The 17,667-nt window shown below is 39.7% G+C and overlaps 1 protein-coding gene across 1 annotated transcript in view; it reads left to right on the top strand.

The window, feature by feature from the left end:
• The window catches only part of LOC126243231 (aldehyde dehydrogenase, mitochondrial), a 141,732-nt gene extending 133,322 nt beyond the window's left edge, over positions 1-8,410 (top strand). The window contains exons 10-12 of the mRNA XM_049948148.1: positions 6,447-6,604; positions 8,010-8,084; positions 8,171-8,410. Coding sequence (XP_049804105.1) covers positions 6,447-6,604; positions 8,010-8,084; positions 8,171-8,240 — 303 coding nt within the window. The 3' untranslated portion in view covers positions 8,241-8,410. The remainder of the gene's footprint in view (positions 1-6,446; positions 6,605-8,009; positions 8,085-8,170) is intronic.
• Positions 8,411-17,667: the final 9,257 nt, after the last annotated feature.

The raw sequence follows: 17,667 nt of genomic DNA, 5'->3' as shown, positions 1-17,667 counted from the left end.
CTTTCAGCTTCTTCAACGCTAACAATAAGAGATTGCAGCAGTAATCACCTATGATGATACTTGAATGTCAACCCCCTGGTCCGTTGGTTGTGTGAGGCTGGTTGAACCTGGAAGGAACCAAGCCAATTTCACATTTGATAATGTTACTTTCGGGTGGCAGGTTGCATTGTCTAGGAAAAGGAGAACTTGACGATTTCCTTTTTTTATTTTGGTATTGAAAGAGTCCAGCCATTCTTCCATAAGACCACTCTCCATCCACATCTTTTCATTGCTTCTCCATGTGACTGGAAGCTTACTGACGTCTGTGTTTCTGAAACAACGTGGTTTTGCCACCTTTCCAATCACCAGTGGCTTCTCCATTTCACCTAACATGTTTCCACACAGCAGTATAGTGAGTCTTCCCTTGGACATTTTTTCGCCAGTGCACTTTTCTCCTAAAATTGCTAGCAAATTTGAAGGCAGCGCGTGATAAAACAGTCTAGTTTCATCAGCATTGAACACATCTTTCGGGTCATAATTCACAATTAAGGTGGACAGTGCTGTCTTCCATTCTGTTGGAAAACTTTCCTGCACATCCTTAACTTCTCCACACACCTCATTCCACACGATGTTGTGCCTAGCTTTGAGACTGTCCAGCCATCCTGTGCTCTTTAGCGACTTTGAGAGCCTCACTCTGCAACATGGGTCCAGATAAAGGTAAGGTGGTTTTTTTTTCCTCCCCCCCCCCCCCCCCCCCCAGTCTTTCTCACTCACCTCAATAACATTAATCTTTTCGTTAAGTGTTAACTACACATACCAGTTGTTCGACATCATGTTACTGTATCTCTTAAAGTGCTATTAGTCAACTGAAGCTGGCAGAAAATAATCACCTTGCCAGGTAAAACCATTGTCTAAAGGAGTCATACCCACCTCTTTCACTGTGCACATTGCAGCAGAGTGTTGGTAAATGCACAACAATGTTCCTGTATGTGCTGGCATGTGTCAATAATGAAGAAAACCAGAAAGCCGACAGTGTGCTGATGAATGAACCATTTCCTTTGATGTACTGTACTTAACACTGAGCATAACTTACTTGTTGTTGCACAGAACAGCGCAGTTTTAGGTCCACACCAGCAGTGTCGTGCTGTGCTGGAGCTCTTTTCTTGGTTTTGCACCATTTAACAGAGGTGTTAAAAGTAACATCCTTGTAGAGTCTTGAATAACTAGTGAACTGTATTACAGTAGTACTGTATAGGCTCTTTTTCACATTATACAATGAATTATTAAGTATGTTCTAAGATTTACTTTCCGTTTTCATGTTAGACACATTCCGCTTTGTACAAAAAATCAGCATATAAAAGTGCACTGAATGAGTCAGGACTGAAATACTTCTACGGTTTGGGCAGATTTCCGAATTATACATGTGCTGATTTGAGCATGTTTTACTGTATATTTTTTTGTTTTTTGTCATCTAATTTGTAACCAAAGTCATTAAGGCAATTATCAGCTGTTGTAAAATGTGAAAGTAGAGCAAGAGTAAAGAAAGAGAGCAAGAAAACAATTTTCTTTGGAGTAGAATAGAACCGATAATCTCCACTGTAGTGATTTATGACCTTACACACTACACTGTGGTACTGCTACACAGACTGAGATCGTATTAATGGATGGTAAATAAATTAATCTCGTCTCTTGAAATGAATGTCTACCAGGAATAACAGTTTTAGGGTCAGATATGTGGCACCCTAAACCATATTACCATTCAGTCTGTTCTCTGATCCCCATCCCTGACTAGAAGCAATCCCCTTGTCAGAGTTTCTCTGCTAGGTCTGAAGTCAACTTGTGTGTGACATAAGCTGTAAAGTTCCCACAAGGTTGGTATTCCTTGCATTGTTCATAACTTCAAAGAAACTGCTGCCAAATAACTCATTTACCCACATTATAAATGGCATATTTATTGTGTGCATATAGTCATTTGGTTTCTCTTCTTTGAGATAAATACTTTGTAAGTGTCTTTTAATTGTGCCTGTCTGCAACTTAATGTCTTCTTTACGGTAAGTAGCAATCTGTTTTTTCCTACATGGGGTTTCCATTCTTTGAATAACTTCTGAAACAGAATGTCCCACGCTTTTCCTTCTGCCATTCAAAATTCCATATTTAACCCTTTCCACTGCAAAAGCAAGTTGTGCTTGAAATTTGGAACTTTGTTTTTCACTCTGATGTCAAGCCTCATTTGACATGATTTTTTGTAGCTCTCACACGCTACATTCTTGACTCTCTGTATAATAGGCATCAATGCTGCATACTACTGCCACCTAGGAATCATGTGTTAAAGCAGTGTTGAACTATAGCAGTTGTGTTGAGAGAGAGGTCACAATTATTATGTTCAAATTAGTAGGTATGAAATGGCTAGTTCTTCATGCAGAGAGAGACAATGATTTTGATGGCAACAGTGATTCATTTGTGAACAACTGGAATAAAATGGTGATGCAAACAATCCACCCTGAAGAGCATCATAAAATATCACACAATGAAAAGTTTTTTTTTATTTCAATGCTTATGTAAATGTACTTGAATGAAACTGCACTTTCTGTTTTGATGTACTGTATTTACTCGAATCTAAGCCGCACTTTTTTTCCAGTTTTTGTAATACAAAAAACCGCCTGCGGCTTAGAATTGAGTGCAAAGCAAGTGGAAGTTCCGAAAAATGTTGGTGGGTGCCGCCACAACTAACTTATGCCGTTGAATATATGTAGCGCTTCACAGGCATGCTTTGTAGGCACAAAGATAAATACTGGCACTAAATCCTCTGCGCTAGTAAATAAATAAAAAATAAATAAAAAAAATAAAAAAAAAAGAGGTGGGAGACGAGCTTTTTTTTTTCTCCGCCCTGAGTTTCGACCACTGCATTTTCATACATTATCCAACGAAGTAAATACAAATCCCGTATTGTTCATCTTTGAATGCAGCAACATTTCGATGTACTACGAAAATCTGACTGGCAAGACTGTTTGGGATGTTTGTCAATATGGCCAACTCTACGTTCTGAATTTTTTCCTACCTGTGAGAAGAGATGGTTGCTAACAGGAACTTCTCTGAATTGTGAATCACATGCAGTATTCTCTTCACCATAAGAATAATAAGAATATAAACTTTTGCCATGTATTGTTATGTGTTTGCTGCTCTCTCATTTAAATCCTGTCTGCCTAATAAACTACGAAACTAGAGTGAGACAACAGCAAATGCGGAAGAATATACATATCATGTCATGTTTATATTCGTATTATTCTTATGCCTAATAGTGATACAGTCAGAAATGAAGCACAGCAATTGACTAGATTTTTAAATCTAAGATGACTCTAATTTCTGTGCAGAATGTAATGTACCAAAGAGGCGTCTGCAAAGATTTTCAAACGGAGAAAAATTTTCGCTAAACTCTCATCTTCTATCATACGCAGTGTATTATTTGGTTCTTGTTGATCATTATCAAAGAAAGCAGCAATGTAAGTCTCTTGCCATTGTTTCGCTAATGAGACGATTCCTCTTTTTTTTTTTTTTTTTTTTTTTTTTTTTTTTTTTTTTTTTTTTAATATTGTAAGTGGTGGTAGTGCGCACAAAAGCAAGCCATGCCGCGAGCCGCGACAGGCCGTAAACACGCACTATCAGAATGCGACAAACAATGCATGACACAGTACAGTAATGCATTTTCAGCTTAGAGTGACATAAACACCTATAACAAAGAAAACGGCACTTATCAGATCAAAGAAAAGTAAGCAATCAATTCAAACCAGATGAAGCAAGTGAAAAAGGAAGGGTACCCGTACAAATACGGACGGAGCGCCTGACGCATAGCAATGGCTACCTGGTAAAGCTTAACTGCTAAGGTTACGACTCGAACCAAACTACTGTAGCTGTATTGTCATTCATTCGACCTGAATTGTGTCTCATATTACAATGGACCAACTTCGTTTCGATTTGGAGATGCGGCCTAAAACTTTTCTCTCCCCTTGAATTTCGAGTCTCAAATTTCAAGTGCGGCTTAGATTTGAGTAAATACAGTATATCCTAACCCTGACAGGCGAGTGGAAGTGGAAACAGTCTCTTCTTCCTCCACCCTATCACCCCCTCCCAATTCATGCCCCCAAATCACCTTCAGCCTGTATTGCTCCCCACTGGCTCCTACAATTGTGCATCACATGCTTAGCTCTTATACCTGCCAACCTACCCTCCTACATTCCTAGTCAGTAAATCAGCTGCCTCTCTCTGGGTCTCTAGCCACCCTCCCCACTCAACCTGATGCTACCCCATCACAACCAGGCCACCTGCCAAAATGTGAGTGTGGATGTGTTTGTGTATGCATGCATATTTTACTTTAGTTTGTAAAAAGATTACTCAGAAAGCTAGCAATATTTATTTCTTTCTGTGTGCACCTATTGTCAACTCAATCCTTCTGTTTTTCAATGGGTGGTCTCCTTTAACCCGAAAGTATTTACATTCTACCAGAACTTTTGTACAAAATCTGTATGTTGTATGTTAGACGGAGGGTCATTTACATATATGAGAAACAATAGTTGACCGAAGATTGAACCGAAGCCCAAAGCTCATTTCTTCCCTGTCAGAAGAATCTCCCCTCCTTACATTGCTTGAATTAATAATAAATGTAACTTCCTGCATTCATTTTGCTGGATATTTAATTATCTACTGGTTTGCTATTCCATAAATTCCATAAAACCTCAATTTATCGTGATTCACCAGTCAAATGCCTTCTACAGGTCACAGAAAATATCAGCCGATGTTATTTTGTTATTTAATGCTTGTAAAACTTGAGTGAATGTGTAAATGGCATTCTCAAGTAGAGCAACTTTTATGAAATCCAAACTGTGATTTGCTGAGGATATTATTGTTGCTCAGGTGACATACTATTCTAGAATACATCACCACAAAAATTTTGGAAAATATCAGTAGTGAAACAGGTCAGTAGTTATTGATACCTCACCTACCACTTTCCTTATAAAAGTGTTTAAAAATGGCATATTTCTATCTCTCTGGAAAAATACCCTGAGTTAGTGATGCATGACGTACTGAGGGTATAGAAGTCATGGGATAGTGATGTGCACATGTACAGGTGGCAGTGAGCTGTTCTTTGTACTCAGGTGATTCGTGTGGAAAGGTTTCCGACATGACAATGACCACACAACAGGAAGTAACAGACTCTGAACAGGGAATAGTAGTAAGATCTAGACACAGGGACATCCCAGAAATCACAGGGGGAGTACCAAATGTCAGGCATTACCTCTTACCACGGAGTGGCTGACAGTCTTCACTTACTGCCCAAGAGCAGCAGCATTTACATAGAGCTATCAGTGTTGATGACAGAAATCAGTGTGGGCTGTATGATGAACATATTAGTTAAAACAGCACAACAAAATTTAGCATTAATGGGCTATTGCAGTAGATGACAGATAAGAGTGCCTTTGCTAACAGCTTGATGTCACATGCACTGCCTCTCCTGGGCTCATGATTGTATCAGTTGCACTCTTGACAACTGGAAAACCATAGTCTGGTTAGACGAGCCCAATTTCAGTTGGTAAGAGCTGATGGTAGTGTTTGATTGTGGTGCAGACACCATGAAGCCATGGACTCAAGTTGTCAGTCAGGCACTGTGTAAGCTGGTGGTGGCTCCATAACTGTAAGGGCTGTGTTCATGTGGAATGGAATAGGTCCTCTGGTCCAACTGAACTGATCATTGACTGGAAATGGTTATGTTCAGCTACTTGGTGACCATTTGCAGCCATTCGTGGACATTGTTTCCAAACAATGATGGAATTTTTATGGTTGACAGTGAGTCATGTTACCAGCCACAATTGTTCATGATTGCTTTGAAGAACATTCCGGACAGTTGGAGTGAATGATTGGCCAAGCAGATCACCTGACATGAATCCCATCAAACATTTATGCAACATATTTGAGAGGTAAGTTCGAGCACAAAATCCTGCCCTGGCAACACTTTCACAGTTATGGATGACTGTAGAGGCAGCATGGCTCAGTATCTCTGCAGAGGACTTCCAACGATTTGTTGAGTCCGTTCCATGTTGCTGCACTACGCTGGGCAAAAGGAGGTCTGACACAATATTAGGAGCTAGCCCATGACTTTTATCACCTCAGTGTACTTTATTATGGGAACTCCATCAAATCCAGATGAGCTTATATTTTTGAGAGGATATGTGATTTTCTTAATTTCAGAAGAAATTTGAGTATCTTCGTAATCACATTATTTTCTTTGCCTGAAACTGACATAAAAATCTTGACTCTGGCATATACTTAGTTTCAACACACATCCTAGTTTTAATGTCAGGGATGTGTCTCTGATATCACAACAGTATTATTGTCATCTGTCACTGAACACAGCTGTTTATGAGACTGTACATGATTTTGCAAACATTATTATAAAAATGGCGTTAATGTTTCAGATATTTGGTCCAGTCCAATGTATTATAAAATTCAAAACACTAGAAGAAGCAATCGAGAGAGCTAATAACACAACTTATGGATTGGCAGCTGGAATAATCACAAAGGACATAAATAAAGCTCTTGTGTTTGCACATGCTGTAGAAGCTGGTTCTGTATGGTAATGTATCGTATCCTCTCATGCTATGCTTAATACACTTATGGGCTAAATTTTATTATACACCTGTCACTGACATCACAAAATAAGTCATATCAGTTCACATAAACTGCTTTATCAAAGGTGGGAAGCTTCCCTACAATTATTGGGGGACAATTGTTGTGGGTGGTTACATTTTGGTGTCGATGGATGTGTGTGCAGTATGATTGGTACTTCCAAAGCTAGCGAAAAGCTATTGTATGTAATAGCCATTCGTCAGTCAGCTGCAAGTGAATCGCTATGTATCTTCATGTTTGTTTATTGTTTCCATCCTGCAATTTTCATCATTGGAATATGACCTTAGGAAAATCTTTTCCAAGTGTGTGTTGCTGCTAAGTTGGACAGTTCTTGAAATAAAAGCAAGGAACGGTAGCATATTGACAATAAGTTTTTTTTTTTTTTTATCATATGCTGGATCATATTTTACTTCTTTGTGATTAGTTGGACAAACTGTCTTCATATACTTTAGTTATTGTAGAGTTTCCAAGTTTCTCTCATAATATTTTACTAGAATTTTCTGATTTTGATTAGAACCTTTTACATTCTAGTGTCAAAATGATCTCATATCCATACCCATGCTTACTTAGGTGATTTCTTTTTTTTTCATTTTTAATAATTAATCTCCATACTGAAATATTGTTAAGATTGCAGGCTCTGTTAGTTCACTTAAATTTCTACGTCCAGAAGAATCACTCTTCTCAAGTCCTCGTTTCTGCAAGCCCAAGTATGTTTGTGAATAGATGCTGCATCTCATTACTAAAGCAGTGCCCCCAATACAAAATTTACTATCAGTTACAAATTAGCTTATACCGGCCTAATTCTTTATTTCTCTGATTTAGTAGCTCTTCCACAAACATGCTGCACTCTTGTGTAAATCCTATGAAATCATTGGTATGTGCCCTGACATAATAAATTCTCTGTGATGTCATAATGCTGATCGCCAGATGCCAAAATCTGGGGGAAACCAGAACAGGTTTCTAGTAAAATTCTCTTCTTGGCAAAGGCCAGGTTTGTTCACAGTGCCACGGTTTGTTTATTTAATTGATTTTGTACCTCATGTCAGCATTTGGGGAGTGTGATCTTAAACCAGTGAGCACCTCTTCTCTTGCTCTTTGTTCCAAAATAAACTGTAGGGCCAGAAGATTTACAGGCTTGATTTTGAGTTTGATCCAAGACTATTAATTGATATGGGGAGCAGTTGCTTCCCCACTGCCCCCTACCCAACCATCCACCAAATAAGTTACAATGTCCTATAGTAATGAAAGAATTATCGTAAGTTAGTTACGCAAATACTCTTGAAATACAGAATGTAGAACAAATGGACCATGCAAAGGCTTGATTTTAATCACCTGTTTTGTTTTAATTGCAGGATAAACTGTTATGATGCTGTAACATCACAGGCACCATTTGGAGGATTCAAACAGTCAGGCTATGGCAGAGAACTGTGAGTAAATTTGCAGATCAGATAAAGATGGAGTATTCAGATATTCTGTTTGCAATTAGGTGGCTTATTCTGTTTTCTCTTTTCAGGGGAGAAGATGCTCTGAAAGAATATACAGAAGTAAAAACAGTTTCTGTTAAGCTGCCAGTAAAAAACTAAGCTAACATACAACAGAGATTTAAAGCTGATTCTTGATGTGATGTGTAATGCCTAAAATACCAGTGACAAGACTTAAGCAAGAGATGTTTTTGAAGATTCACATGTTTTGATAAATAATGCCTGGATGTAATACAAAAATTATTAAAACTTGCCCTATATAGCCCAGACAATTTATTTCTTACAACTTAGTCAACTTTTGTAGAACACTTATATCCAGTCCTGAAAAGAGTTTGGGTCATTTACTGAATACGAGTTGCTGACTGGCAAAATCCAGATGTGTTTATGAAGACCTATCACTACTCACCCAATAGAAGAGCTATTAACAGTGGACAGGCATCCAAAATGTCAATAAAATTGCTTTAGATTTTGGATTGGAGCTTCAAGAGAAAGAAAAACCCTGCTCGTACATTTAAAAAGAGGGAATAGCTGTTTTCTGTAAAGATACACAGTTAGTCTTTTGGTGTACATACTAAACAAGCCACTCCCTTAACAAATACATTGATGAGCCAAAACATTATGACTACCTGAATGAGATTTTCATTCTGCAGTGGAGTGTGCACTGATATGAAACTTCCTGGCAGATTAAAAGTGTGTGCCAGACCGAGACTCGAACTCGGGACCTTTGCCTTTCACGGGCAAGTGCTCTACCAACTGAACTACCCAAGCACGACTCAAGCCCCATCCTCACAGCTTCACTTCTGCCTAAAGCACTTGCCCGCGAAAGGCAAAGGTCCCAAGTTTGAGTCTCGTTGTTGTTGTTGTTGCGGTCTTCAGTCCTGAGACTGGTTTGATGCAGCTCTCCATGCTACTCTATCCTGTGCAAGCTTCATCATCTCCCAGTACCTACTGCAACCTACATCCTTCTGAATCTGCTTAGTGTATGCATCTCTTGGTCTCCCTCTACGATTTTTACCCTCCACGCTGCCCTCCAATACTAAATTGGTGATGCCTCAGAACATGTCCTACCAACTGATCCCTTCTTCTGGTCAAGTTGTGCCACAAACTCCTCTTCTCCCCAATCCTATTCAGTACCTCCTCATTAGTTATGTGATCTACCCATATAATCTTCAGCATTCTTCTGTAGCACCACATTTCGAAAGCTTCTATTCTCTTCTTGTCTAAACTATTTATCGTCCATGTTTCACTTCCATACATGGCTACACTCCATACAAATACTTTCAGAAAAGACTTCCTGACACTTAAATCTATACTCGATGTTAACAAATTTCTCTTCTTCAGAAGCGCTTTCCATGCCATTGCCAGTCTACATTTTATATCCTCTCTACTTCGACCATCATCAGTTATTTTGCTCCCCAAATAGCAAAACTCCTTTACTACTTTGTGTCTCATTTCCTAATCTAATACCCTCAACATCATCCGACTTAATTCGACTACATTCCATTATCCTTCTACTAGTTTTTCCATTTGTCTGTAAAGAATTCGTGTTAGTATTTTGCAGCTGTGGCTTATTAAACTGATTGTTCGGTAATTCTCACATCTGTCAACACCTGCTTTCTTTGGGATTGGAATTATTATATTCTTCTTGAAGTCTGAGGGTATTTCGCCTGTTTCATACATCTTGCTCACCAGATGGTAGAGTTTTGTCAGGACTGGCTCTCCCAAGGCTGTCAGTAGTTCCAGTGGAATGTTGTCTACTCCGGGGGCCTTGTTTCGACTCAGGTCTTTCAGTGCTCTGTCAAACTCTTCATGCAGTATCGTATCTCCCATTTCATCTTCATCTACATCCTCTTCCATTTCCATAATATTGTCCTCAAGTACATCGCCCTTGTATAGACTATATACTCCTTCCACCTTTCTGCTTTCCCTTCTTTGCTTAGAACTGGGTTTCCATCTGAGCTCTTGATGTTCATACAAGTGGTTCTCTTATCTCCAAAGGTCTCTTTAATTTTCCTGTAGGCAGTATCTATCTTACCCCTAGTGAGATAAGCCTCTACATCCTTACATTTGTCCTCTAGCCATCCCTGCTTAGCCATTTTGCACTTCCTGTCGATCTCATTTTTGAGACGTTTGTATTCCTTTTTGCCTGCTTCATTTACTGCATTTTTATATTTTCTCCTTTCATCAATTAAATTCAATATTTCTTCTGTTACCCAAGGATTTCTACTAGCCCTCGTCTTTTTATCTACTTGATCCTCTGCTGCCTTCACTACTTCATCCCTCAAAGCTACCCATTCTTCATCTACTGTATTTCTTTTCCCCATTCCTGTTCATTGTTCCCTTATGCTCTCCCTGAAACTCTGTACAACCTCTGGTTCTTTCAGTTTATCCAGGTCCCATCTCCTTAAATTCCCACCTTTTTACAGTTTCTTCAGTTTTAATCTACAGGTCATAACCAATAGATTGTGGTCAGAGTCCACATCTGCCCCTGGAAATGTCTTACAATTTAAAACCTGGTTCCTAAATCTCTGTCTTACCATTATATAATCTATCTGATACCTTTTAGTATCTCCTGGGTTCTTCTATGTATACAACCTTCTATCATGATTCTTGAACCAAGTGTTAGCTATGATTAAGTTGTGCTCTGTGCAAAATTCTTCCAAGCGGCTTCCTCTTTCATTTCTTAGCCCCAATCCATATTCACCTACTACATTTGCTTCTCTCCCTTTTCCTACACTCGAATTCCAGTCACCCATGACTATTAAATTTTCATCTCCCTTCACTCTCTGAATAATTTCATTTATTTCATCATACATTTCTTCAATTTCTTCATCATCTGCAGAGCTAGTTGGCATATAAACTTGTACTACTGTAGTAGGTGTGGGCTTCGTATCTATCTTGGCCACAATAATGCGTTCACTAAGCTGTTTGTAGAAGCTTTCCCGCGTTCCTATTTTCCTATTCATTATTAAACCTACTCCTGCATTACCCCTATTTGACTTTGTGTTTATAACCCTGTAGTCACCTGACCAGAAGTCTTGTTCCTCCTGCCACCGAACTTCACTAATTCCCACTATATCTAACTTTAACCTATCCATTTCCCTTTTCAAATTTTCTAACCTACCTGCCCGATTAAGGGACCTGACATTCCACGCTCCGATCCGTAGAACGCGTTTTCTTTCTCCTGATAACGACATCCTCTTGAGTAGTCCCCGCCCGGAGATCCGAATGGGGGACTATTTTACTTCCAGAATATTTTACCCAAGAGGACGCCATCATCATTTAATCATACAGTAAAGCTGCATGCCCTCGGGAAAAATTACGGCCGTAGTTTCCCCTTGCTTTCAGCCGTTTACAGTACCAGCACAGCAAGGCCGTTTTGGTTATTGTTACAAGGCCAGATCAGTCAATCATCCAGACTGTTGCCCTTGCAACTACTGAAAAGGCTGCTGCCCCTCTTCAGGAACCACACGTTTGTCTGGTCTCTCAACAGATACCCCTCCGTTGTGGTTGTACCTACGGTACGGCTATCTGTATCGCTGAGGCACGCAAGCCTCCCCACCAACGGCAAGGTCCATGGTTCATGGGGGGGCTCGTTTTGGTACACAATTTTAATCTGGCAGGAAGTTTCATATCAGTGCCCACTCTGCTGCAGAGTGAAAATATCATTCTGATGTATATTACTGTTTTACTTCTGAGAGCATACAATTGTAGAAGAGTCAACCAAAATTTTGCTTCCTCCTACACATATCAAGCAAAAAGAAAATGGAGGTATAATTACAGAGAATCAAGCTCACAAGGTGGTGTAGCAACAGCAAGGCAGCTTGTGAAGTACGGTGATACATGGAAGCCAGATTAAAGTAGGTGCACGAGGGAAGAGTACGGTACATTAACACACAGTTCCAATCTGTCTTCATTGGATAAGCAGAAAATGACTGGACGAACCACAGTGTGCTCTCGGTTTGCACAGCTGGATCAAGAGCGACAGTCACTAATAGAGAATGTGGCTGAAATGGTCAGCTTTCTTCATTTTATTTCAGTAAAGATCAAATCTGCAAAATTTATCTTAGAACTAAGTATGGATGATAGGTTATGAGCAGACTGGAAAACATGTACTACACACTTAACTCTTTCAAACCCACTGTTGGACTACGTTCAATGTTATGATTTTCCGCTACAGCTCTAATGTCAGACATGTTTCCACAAGTGTAAAATTAACAAGAGTTAGGAAGAATGCAGCGAGTAGAAAAATTGGATTGGAAATGGTTAAGTGACCATTCATTCACGCACTCCCACACATCGTGTTCTGTAAATTTCATCATGAAGCACAGCTTTCACAGATGTGTAATGAGTCTAGTCATACATGAATACACAGAAGCAGCCACTTCAGATTAGTTCAGCAGACGTACTAACAACGAATTAAGTAGTGTTAATCTACACACACTGATAAGTGTGATAAAGTGTCTTAAGTGTACCTGTCTGCTACTTAACCTGTCTTCTTTGTGGTAAGTAGCAATCTGTCTTTTCCTACATTGCTGTTAATTACAAGAGTTACTTAGTGCCTATATACTGGCAAAGCCAGTACTACTTTAATATAAACAATAGAATTATGCAGAATTTATCCTAGGTTATGACTTAAGACTTGTGCCATAGGATTAAAAATAACCGAGACACCTCCATAAAATGGCTCAGCTGTGCATCTCACAACATGTGTAGCTGATAGTTCATGAGACGCACAAATGTTTTGATCTATATCAAGCAGTTCCTCATGAATTTAGTTGTAGCTGGCTCAAAACTCATGGTGCTTACCAACTACATGTAATGCATCAAACAAAAGGTATTAATGATAACTGTAGAAGCATTCATAAAAAAGTCCCATAATTTGAAGCTCTCCTAAAACGTAATGGTACTCAAATAATACATTGTGCAGGAAGTTGACTGTAACATAGTCTGAGGGAGAAAAAAGTATTACAAGAAACTCCATTTGAATCTATTTTGAATGAGAGTCTGCAGGTAAAATGGTTTGGGCAAAATTAACTATCATGGGAAAGCTGAAACTTTTAATAGGGTCATTCTGATACATTTATTCAGAGAAAAAGCTACACCATATCTGCAGTGATGAGGATTCCTTGCCTAGTATGCTGAGGGTCTCAAGAGAGCCTTCACAGACAGGCGCTTCACTCCACACCTACTCCACAAATGGACTTCTCGTGCCATATCCTCACACACAATATAATCATCCCACCATACAGAAGAATCGGCTCCGAAGGACTACCCCCTCATTACCCAATATTGTTGTTGTTGTTGTTGTTGTTGTTGTTGTGGTCTTCAGTCCTGAGACTGGTTTGATGCAGCTCTCCATGCTACTCTATCCTGTGCAAGCTTCTTCATCTCCCAGTACTTACTGCAACCTACATCCTTCTGAATCTGCTTAGTGTATTCATCTCTTGGCCTCCCTCTACGATTTTTACCCTCCACGCTGCCCTCCAATACTAAATTGGTGATGTCTCAGAACATGTCCTACCAACCGATCCCTTCTTCTAGTCAAGTTGTGCCACAAGCTCCTCTTCTCCCGAATTCTATTCAATACCTCCTCATTAGTTATGTGATCTACCCATCTAATCTTCAGCATTCTTCTGTAGCACCACATTTCGAAAGCTTCTATTCTCTTTTTGTCTAAACTATTTATCGGCCACGTTACACTTCCATACATGGCTACACTCCATACAAATACTTTCAGAAACGACTTCTTGACATTTAAATGTATACTCGATGTTAACAAATTTTTCTTCTTCAGAAACGCTTTCCTTGCCATTGCCAGTCTACATTTTATATCCTCTCTACTTCGACCATCATCAGTTATTTTGCTCCCCAAATATCAAAACTCCTTTACTACTGTAAGTGTCTCATTTCCTAATCTAATTCCCTCAGCATCACCCGACTTAATTTGACTACATTCCATTATCCTCGTTTTGCTTTTGTTGTTGTTCATTTTATACCCTCCTATCAATACACTGTCCATTCCAAGTCCTTTGCTGTCTCTGACAGAATGTCATCGACGAACCTCAAAGTTTTTATTTCTTCTCCATGGATTTTAATACCCACTCCCAACTTTTCTTTTGTTTCCTTTATTGCTTGCTCAATATACAGATTGGGGATAGGCTACACCTCTGTCTCACTCCCTTCCCAACCACTGCTTCCTTTTCATGTCCCTCGACTCTTATAACTGCCATCTGGTTTCTGTACAAATTGTAAATAGCCTTTCACTCCCTGTATTTTACCCCTGCCACCTTTAGAATTTGAAAGAGAGTATTCCAATCAACATTGTCAAAAGCTTTCTCTAAGTCTACAAATGCTAGAAACGTAGGTTTGCCTTTCCTTAATCTTTCTTCTAAGATAAGTTGTAGGGTCAGTATTGCCTCACGTGTTCCAACATTTCTATGGAGTCCAAACTGATCTTCCCCGAGGTCGGCTTCTATCAGTTTTTCCATTCGTCTGTAAAGAATTCACGTTAGTATTTTGCAGCTGACTTATTAAACTGATAGTTCGGAAATTTTCACATCTGTCAACACCTGCTTTCTTTGGGATTGGAATTATTATATTCTTCTTGAAGTCTGAGGTTATTTCGCCTGTCTCATACATCTTGCTCACCAGATGGTAGAGTTTTGTCAGGACTGGCTCTCCCAAGGCCGTCAGTAGTTCTAATGTGCTGTTGTCTACTCCCGGGACCTTGTTTCGACTCAAGTCTTTCAGTGCTCTGTCAAACTCTTCACGCAGTATCGTATCTCCCATTTCATCTTCATCTACATCCTCTTCCATTTCCATAATATTGTCCTCAAGTACATTGCCCTTGTATAGACCCTCTATATACTCCTTCCACCTTTCTGCTTTCCCTTCTTTGCTTAGAACTGGGTTTCCATCAAAGCTCTTGATATCCGTGCAAGTTGTTCTCCTTCCTCCAAAGGTCTCTTTAATTTTCCTGTAGGCAGTATCTATCTTACCCCTAGTGAGATAAGCCTCTACATCCTTACATTTGTCCTCTAGCCATCCCTGCTTAGCCTTTTTACGCTTCCTGTCTATATCATTTTTGAGACGCTTGTATTCCTTTTTGCCTGCTTCATTTACTGCATTTTTATATTTTCTCCTTTCATCAATTAAATTCAGTATTTCTTCTGTTACCCAAGGGTTTCTACTAGCCCTCATCTTTTTACCTATTTGTTCCTCTGCTGCCTTCACTGTTTCATCCCTAAAAGCTACCCATTCTTCTACTGTATTTCTTTCCCCCATTCCTGTAAATTGTTCCCTTATGCTCTCCCTGAAACTCTGTACAACCCCTGGTTCTTTCAGTTTATCCAGGTCCCATCTCCTTAAATTCCCACCTTTTTGCAGTTTCTTCAGTTTTAATCTACAGTTCATAACCAATAGATTGTGGTCAGAGTCCACATCTGCCCCTGGAAATGTCTTACAATTTAAAACCTGGTTCCTAAATCTCTGTCTTACCATTATACAATCTATCTGATACCTTTTAGTATCTCAAGGGTTCTTCCATGTATACAACCTTCTTTCATGATTCTTGAACCAATATTAACCTAGAAGAAAACAACTCAACCTTATCCTTCACTAGGGTTGAAGTTCAGAAGAACGCGAAATCCCGAAGATTGGCTAAAATTTACAGACGCGCGAAATTTGGCACGGACTTCAATGCGGGATGCCTTTAATAGGTTCCACAACGAAACATTGTCTCGAAATTTGGTAGAAAATCCGAAGAAATTCTGGTTGTATGTAAAGTACACAAGCAGCAATATGCAGTCAATTCCTTCGCTGCGCAGTGCTGATGGTACTGTTACCGACGACTGTGCCACTTAAGTGGAGTTATTGAACGCAGTTTTCTGAAATTCCTTCACCAGGGAAGACAAATGGAATATTCCAGAATTTGAAACATGAACAGCTGCTAGCATGAGTTTCTCAGAAGTAGATACCTTAGGGGTTGCGAAGCAACTCAAATCACTTTATACGGGCAAGTCTTCAGGTCCAGATTGTATACCAATTAGGTTCCTTTCAGATTACGCTGATACAATAGCTCCCTACGCAGTCATATACAACCGCTCACTCACCGATAGATCTGTACCTACAGATTGGAAAATTGCGCAGGTCGCACCAGTGTTTAAGAAGGGTAGTAGGAGTAATCCATCGAACTACAGGCCTATATCATTGACGTCGGTTTGCAGTAGGGTTTTGGAGCATATACTGTATTCAAACATTATGAATCACCTAGAAGGGAACGATCTATTGATACATAATCAGCATGGTTTCAGAAAACATTGTTCTTGTGCAACACAGCTAGCTCTTTATTCGCACCAAGTAATGGCCGCTATCGACAAGGGATCTCGAGTTGATTCCGTATTTCTGGAAAGCTTTTGACACCATTCCTCATAAGCGACTTCTAATCAAACTGCGGGCCTATGGGGTATCGTCTCAGTTGTGCCACTGGATTCGTGATTTCCTGTCAGGAAGGTCACAGTTCATAGTAATAGACGGCAAATCATCGAGTAAAACTGAAGCTATATCAGGTGTTCCCCAGGGAAGCGTCCTGGGACCTCTGCTGTTCCTGATCTGTATAAATGACCTGGGTGACAATCTGAGCAGTTCTCTTACGTTGTTCGCAGATGATGCTGTAATTTACTATCTAGTAAGGTCATCCGAAGACCAGTATCAGTTGCAAAGCGATTTAGAAAAGATTGCTGTCAAGGTGGCAGTTGACGCTAAATAAGGAAAAGTGCGAGGTGATCCACATGAGTTCCAAAAGAAATCCGTTGGAATTCGATAAATAGTACAATGCTCAAGGCTGTCAATTCAACTAAGTACCTGGATGTTAAAATTATGATGAACAACTTCAACTTCAGTTGGAAAGACCACATAGATAATATTGTGGGGAAGGTGAGCCAAAGGTTGCGTTTCATTGGCAGGACACTTAGAAGATGCAACAAGTCCACTAAAGAGACAGCTTACACTACACTCGTTCGTCCTCTGTTAGAATATTGCTGCGCGGTGTGGGATCCTTGCCAGGTGGGATTGACTAAGGACATCGAAAGGGTGCAAAAAAGGGCAGCTCGTTTTGTATTATCATGTAATAGGGGAGAGAGTGTGGCAGATATGATACGCGAGTTGGGATGGAAGTCATTAAAGCAAAGACGTCTTTCGTCGCGGCGAGATCTATTTATGAAATTTCAGTCACCAACTTTCTCTTCCGAATGTGAAAATATTTTGTTGAGCCCAACCTACATAGGTAGGAAAGATCATCAAAATAAAATAAGAGAAATCAGAGCTCGAACAGAAAGGTTTAGGTGTTAGTTTTTCCCGCACGCTGTTCGGGAGTGGAATGGTAGAGAGATAGTATGATTGTGGTTCGATGAACTTCCCACCCCTCCTAAAACAGTATTGTTTCACCCACCCAATCTAAGCATCATCATGGTTCCAGAATGAGATTTTCACTCTGCAGCGAAGTGTGTGCTGATATGAAACTTCCTGG

The sequence above is a fragment of the Schistocerca nitens genome, chromosome 1, assembly GCF_023898315.1.
Source record: "Schistocerca nitens isolate TAMUIC-IGC-003100 chromosome 1, iqSchNite1.1, whole genome shotgun sequence".
NCBI lineage: Eukaryota > Metazoa > Arthropoda > Insecta > Orthoptera > Acrididae > Schistocerca > Schistocerca nitens.
Note: the sequence above shows the minus strand (reverse complement) of the source record. Positions and strands in the feature narration are given on the sequence as shown.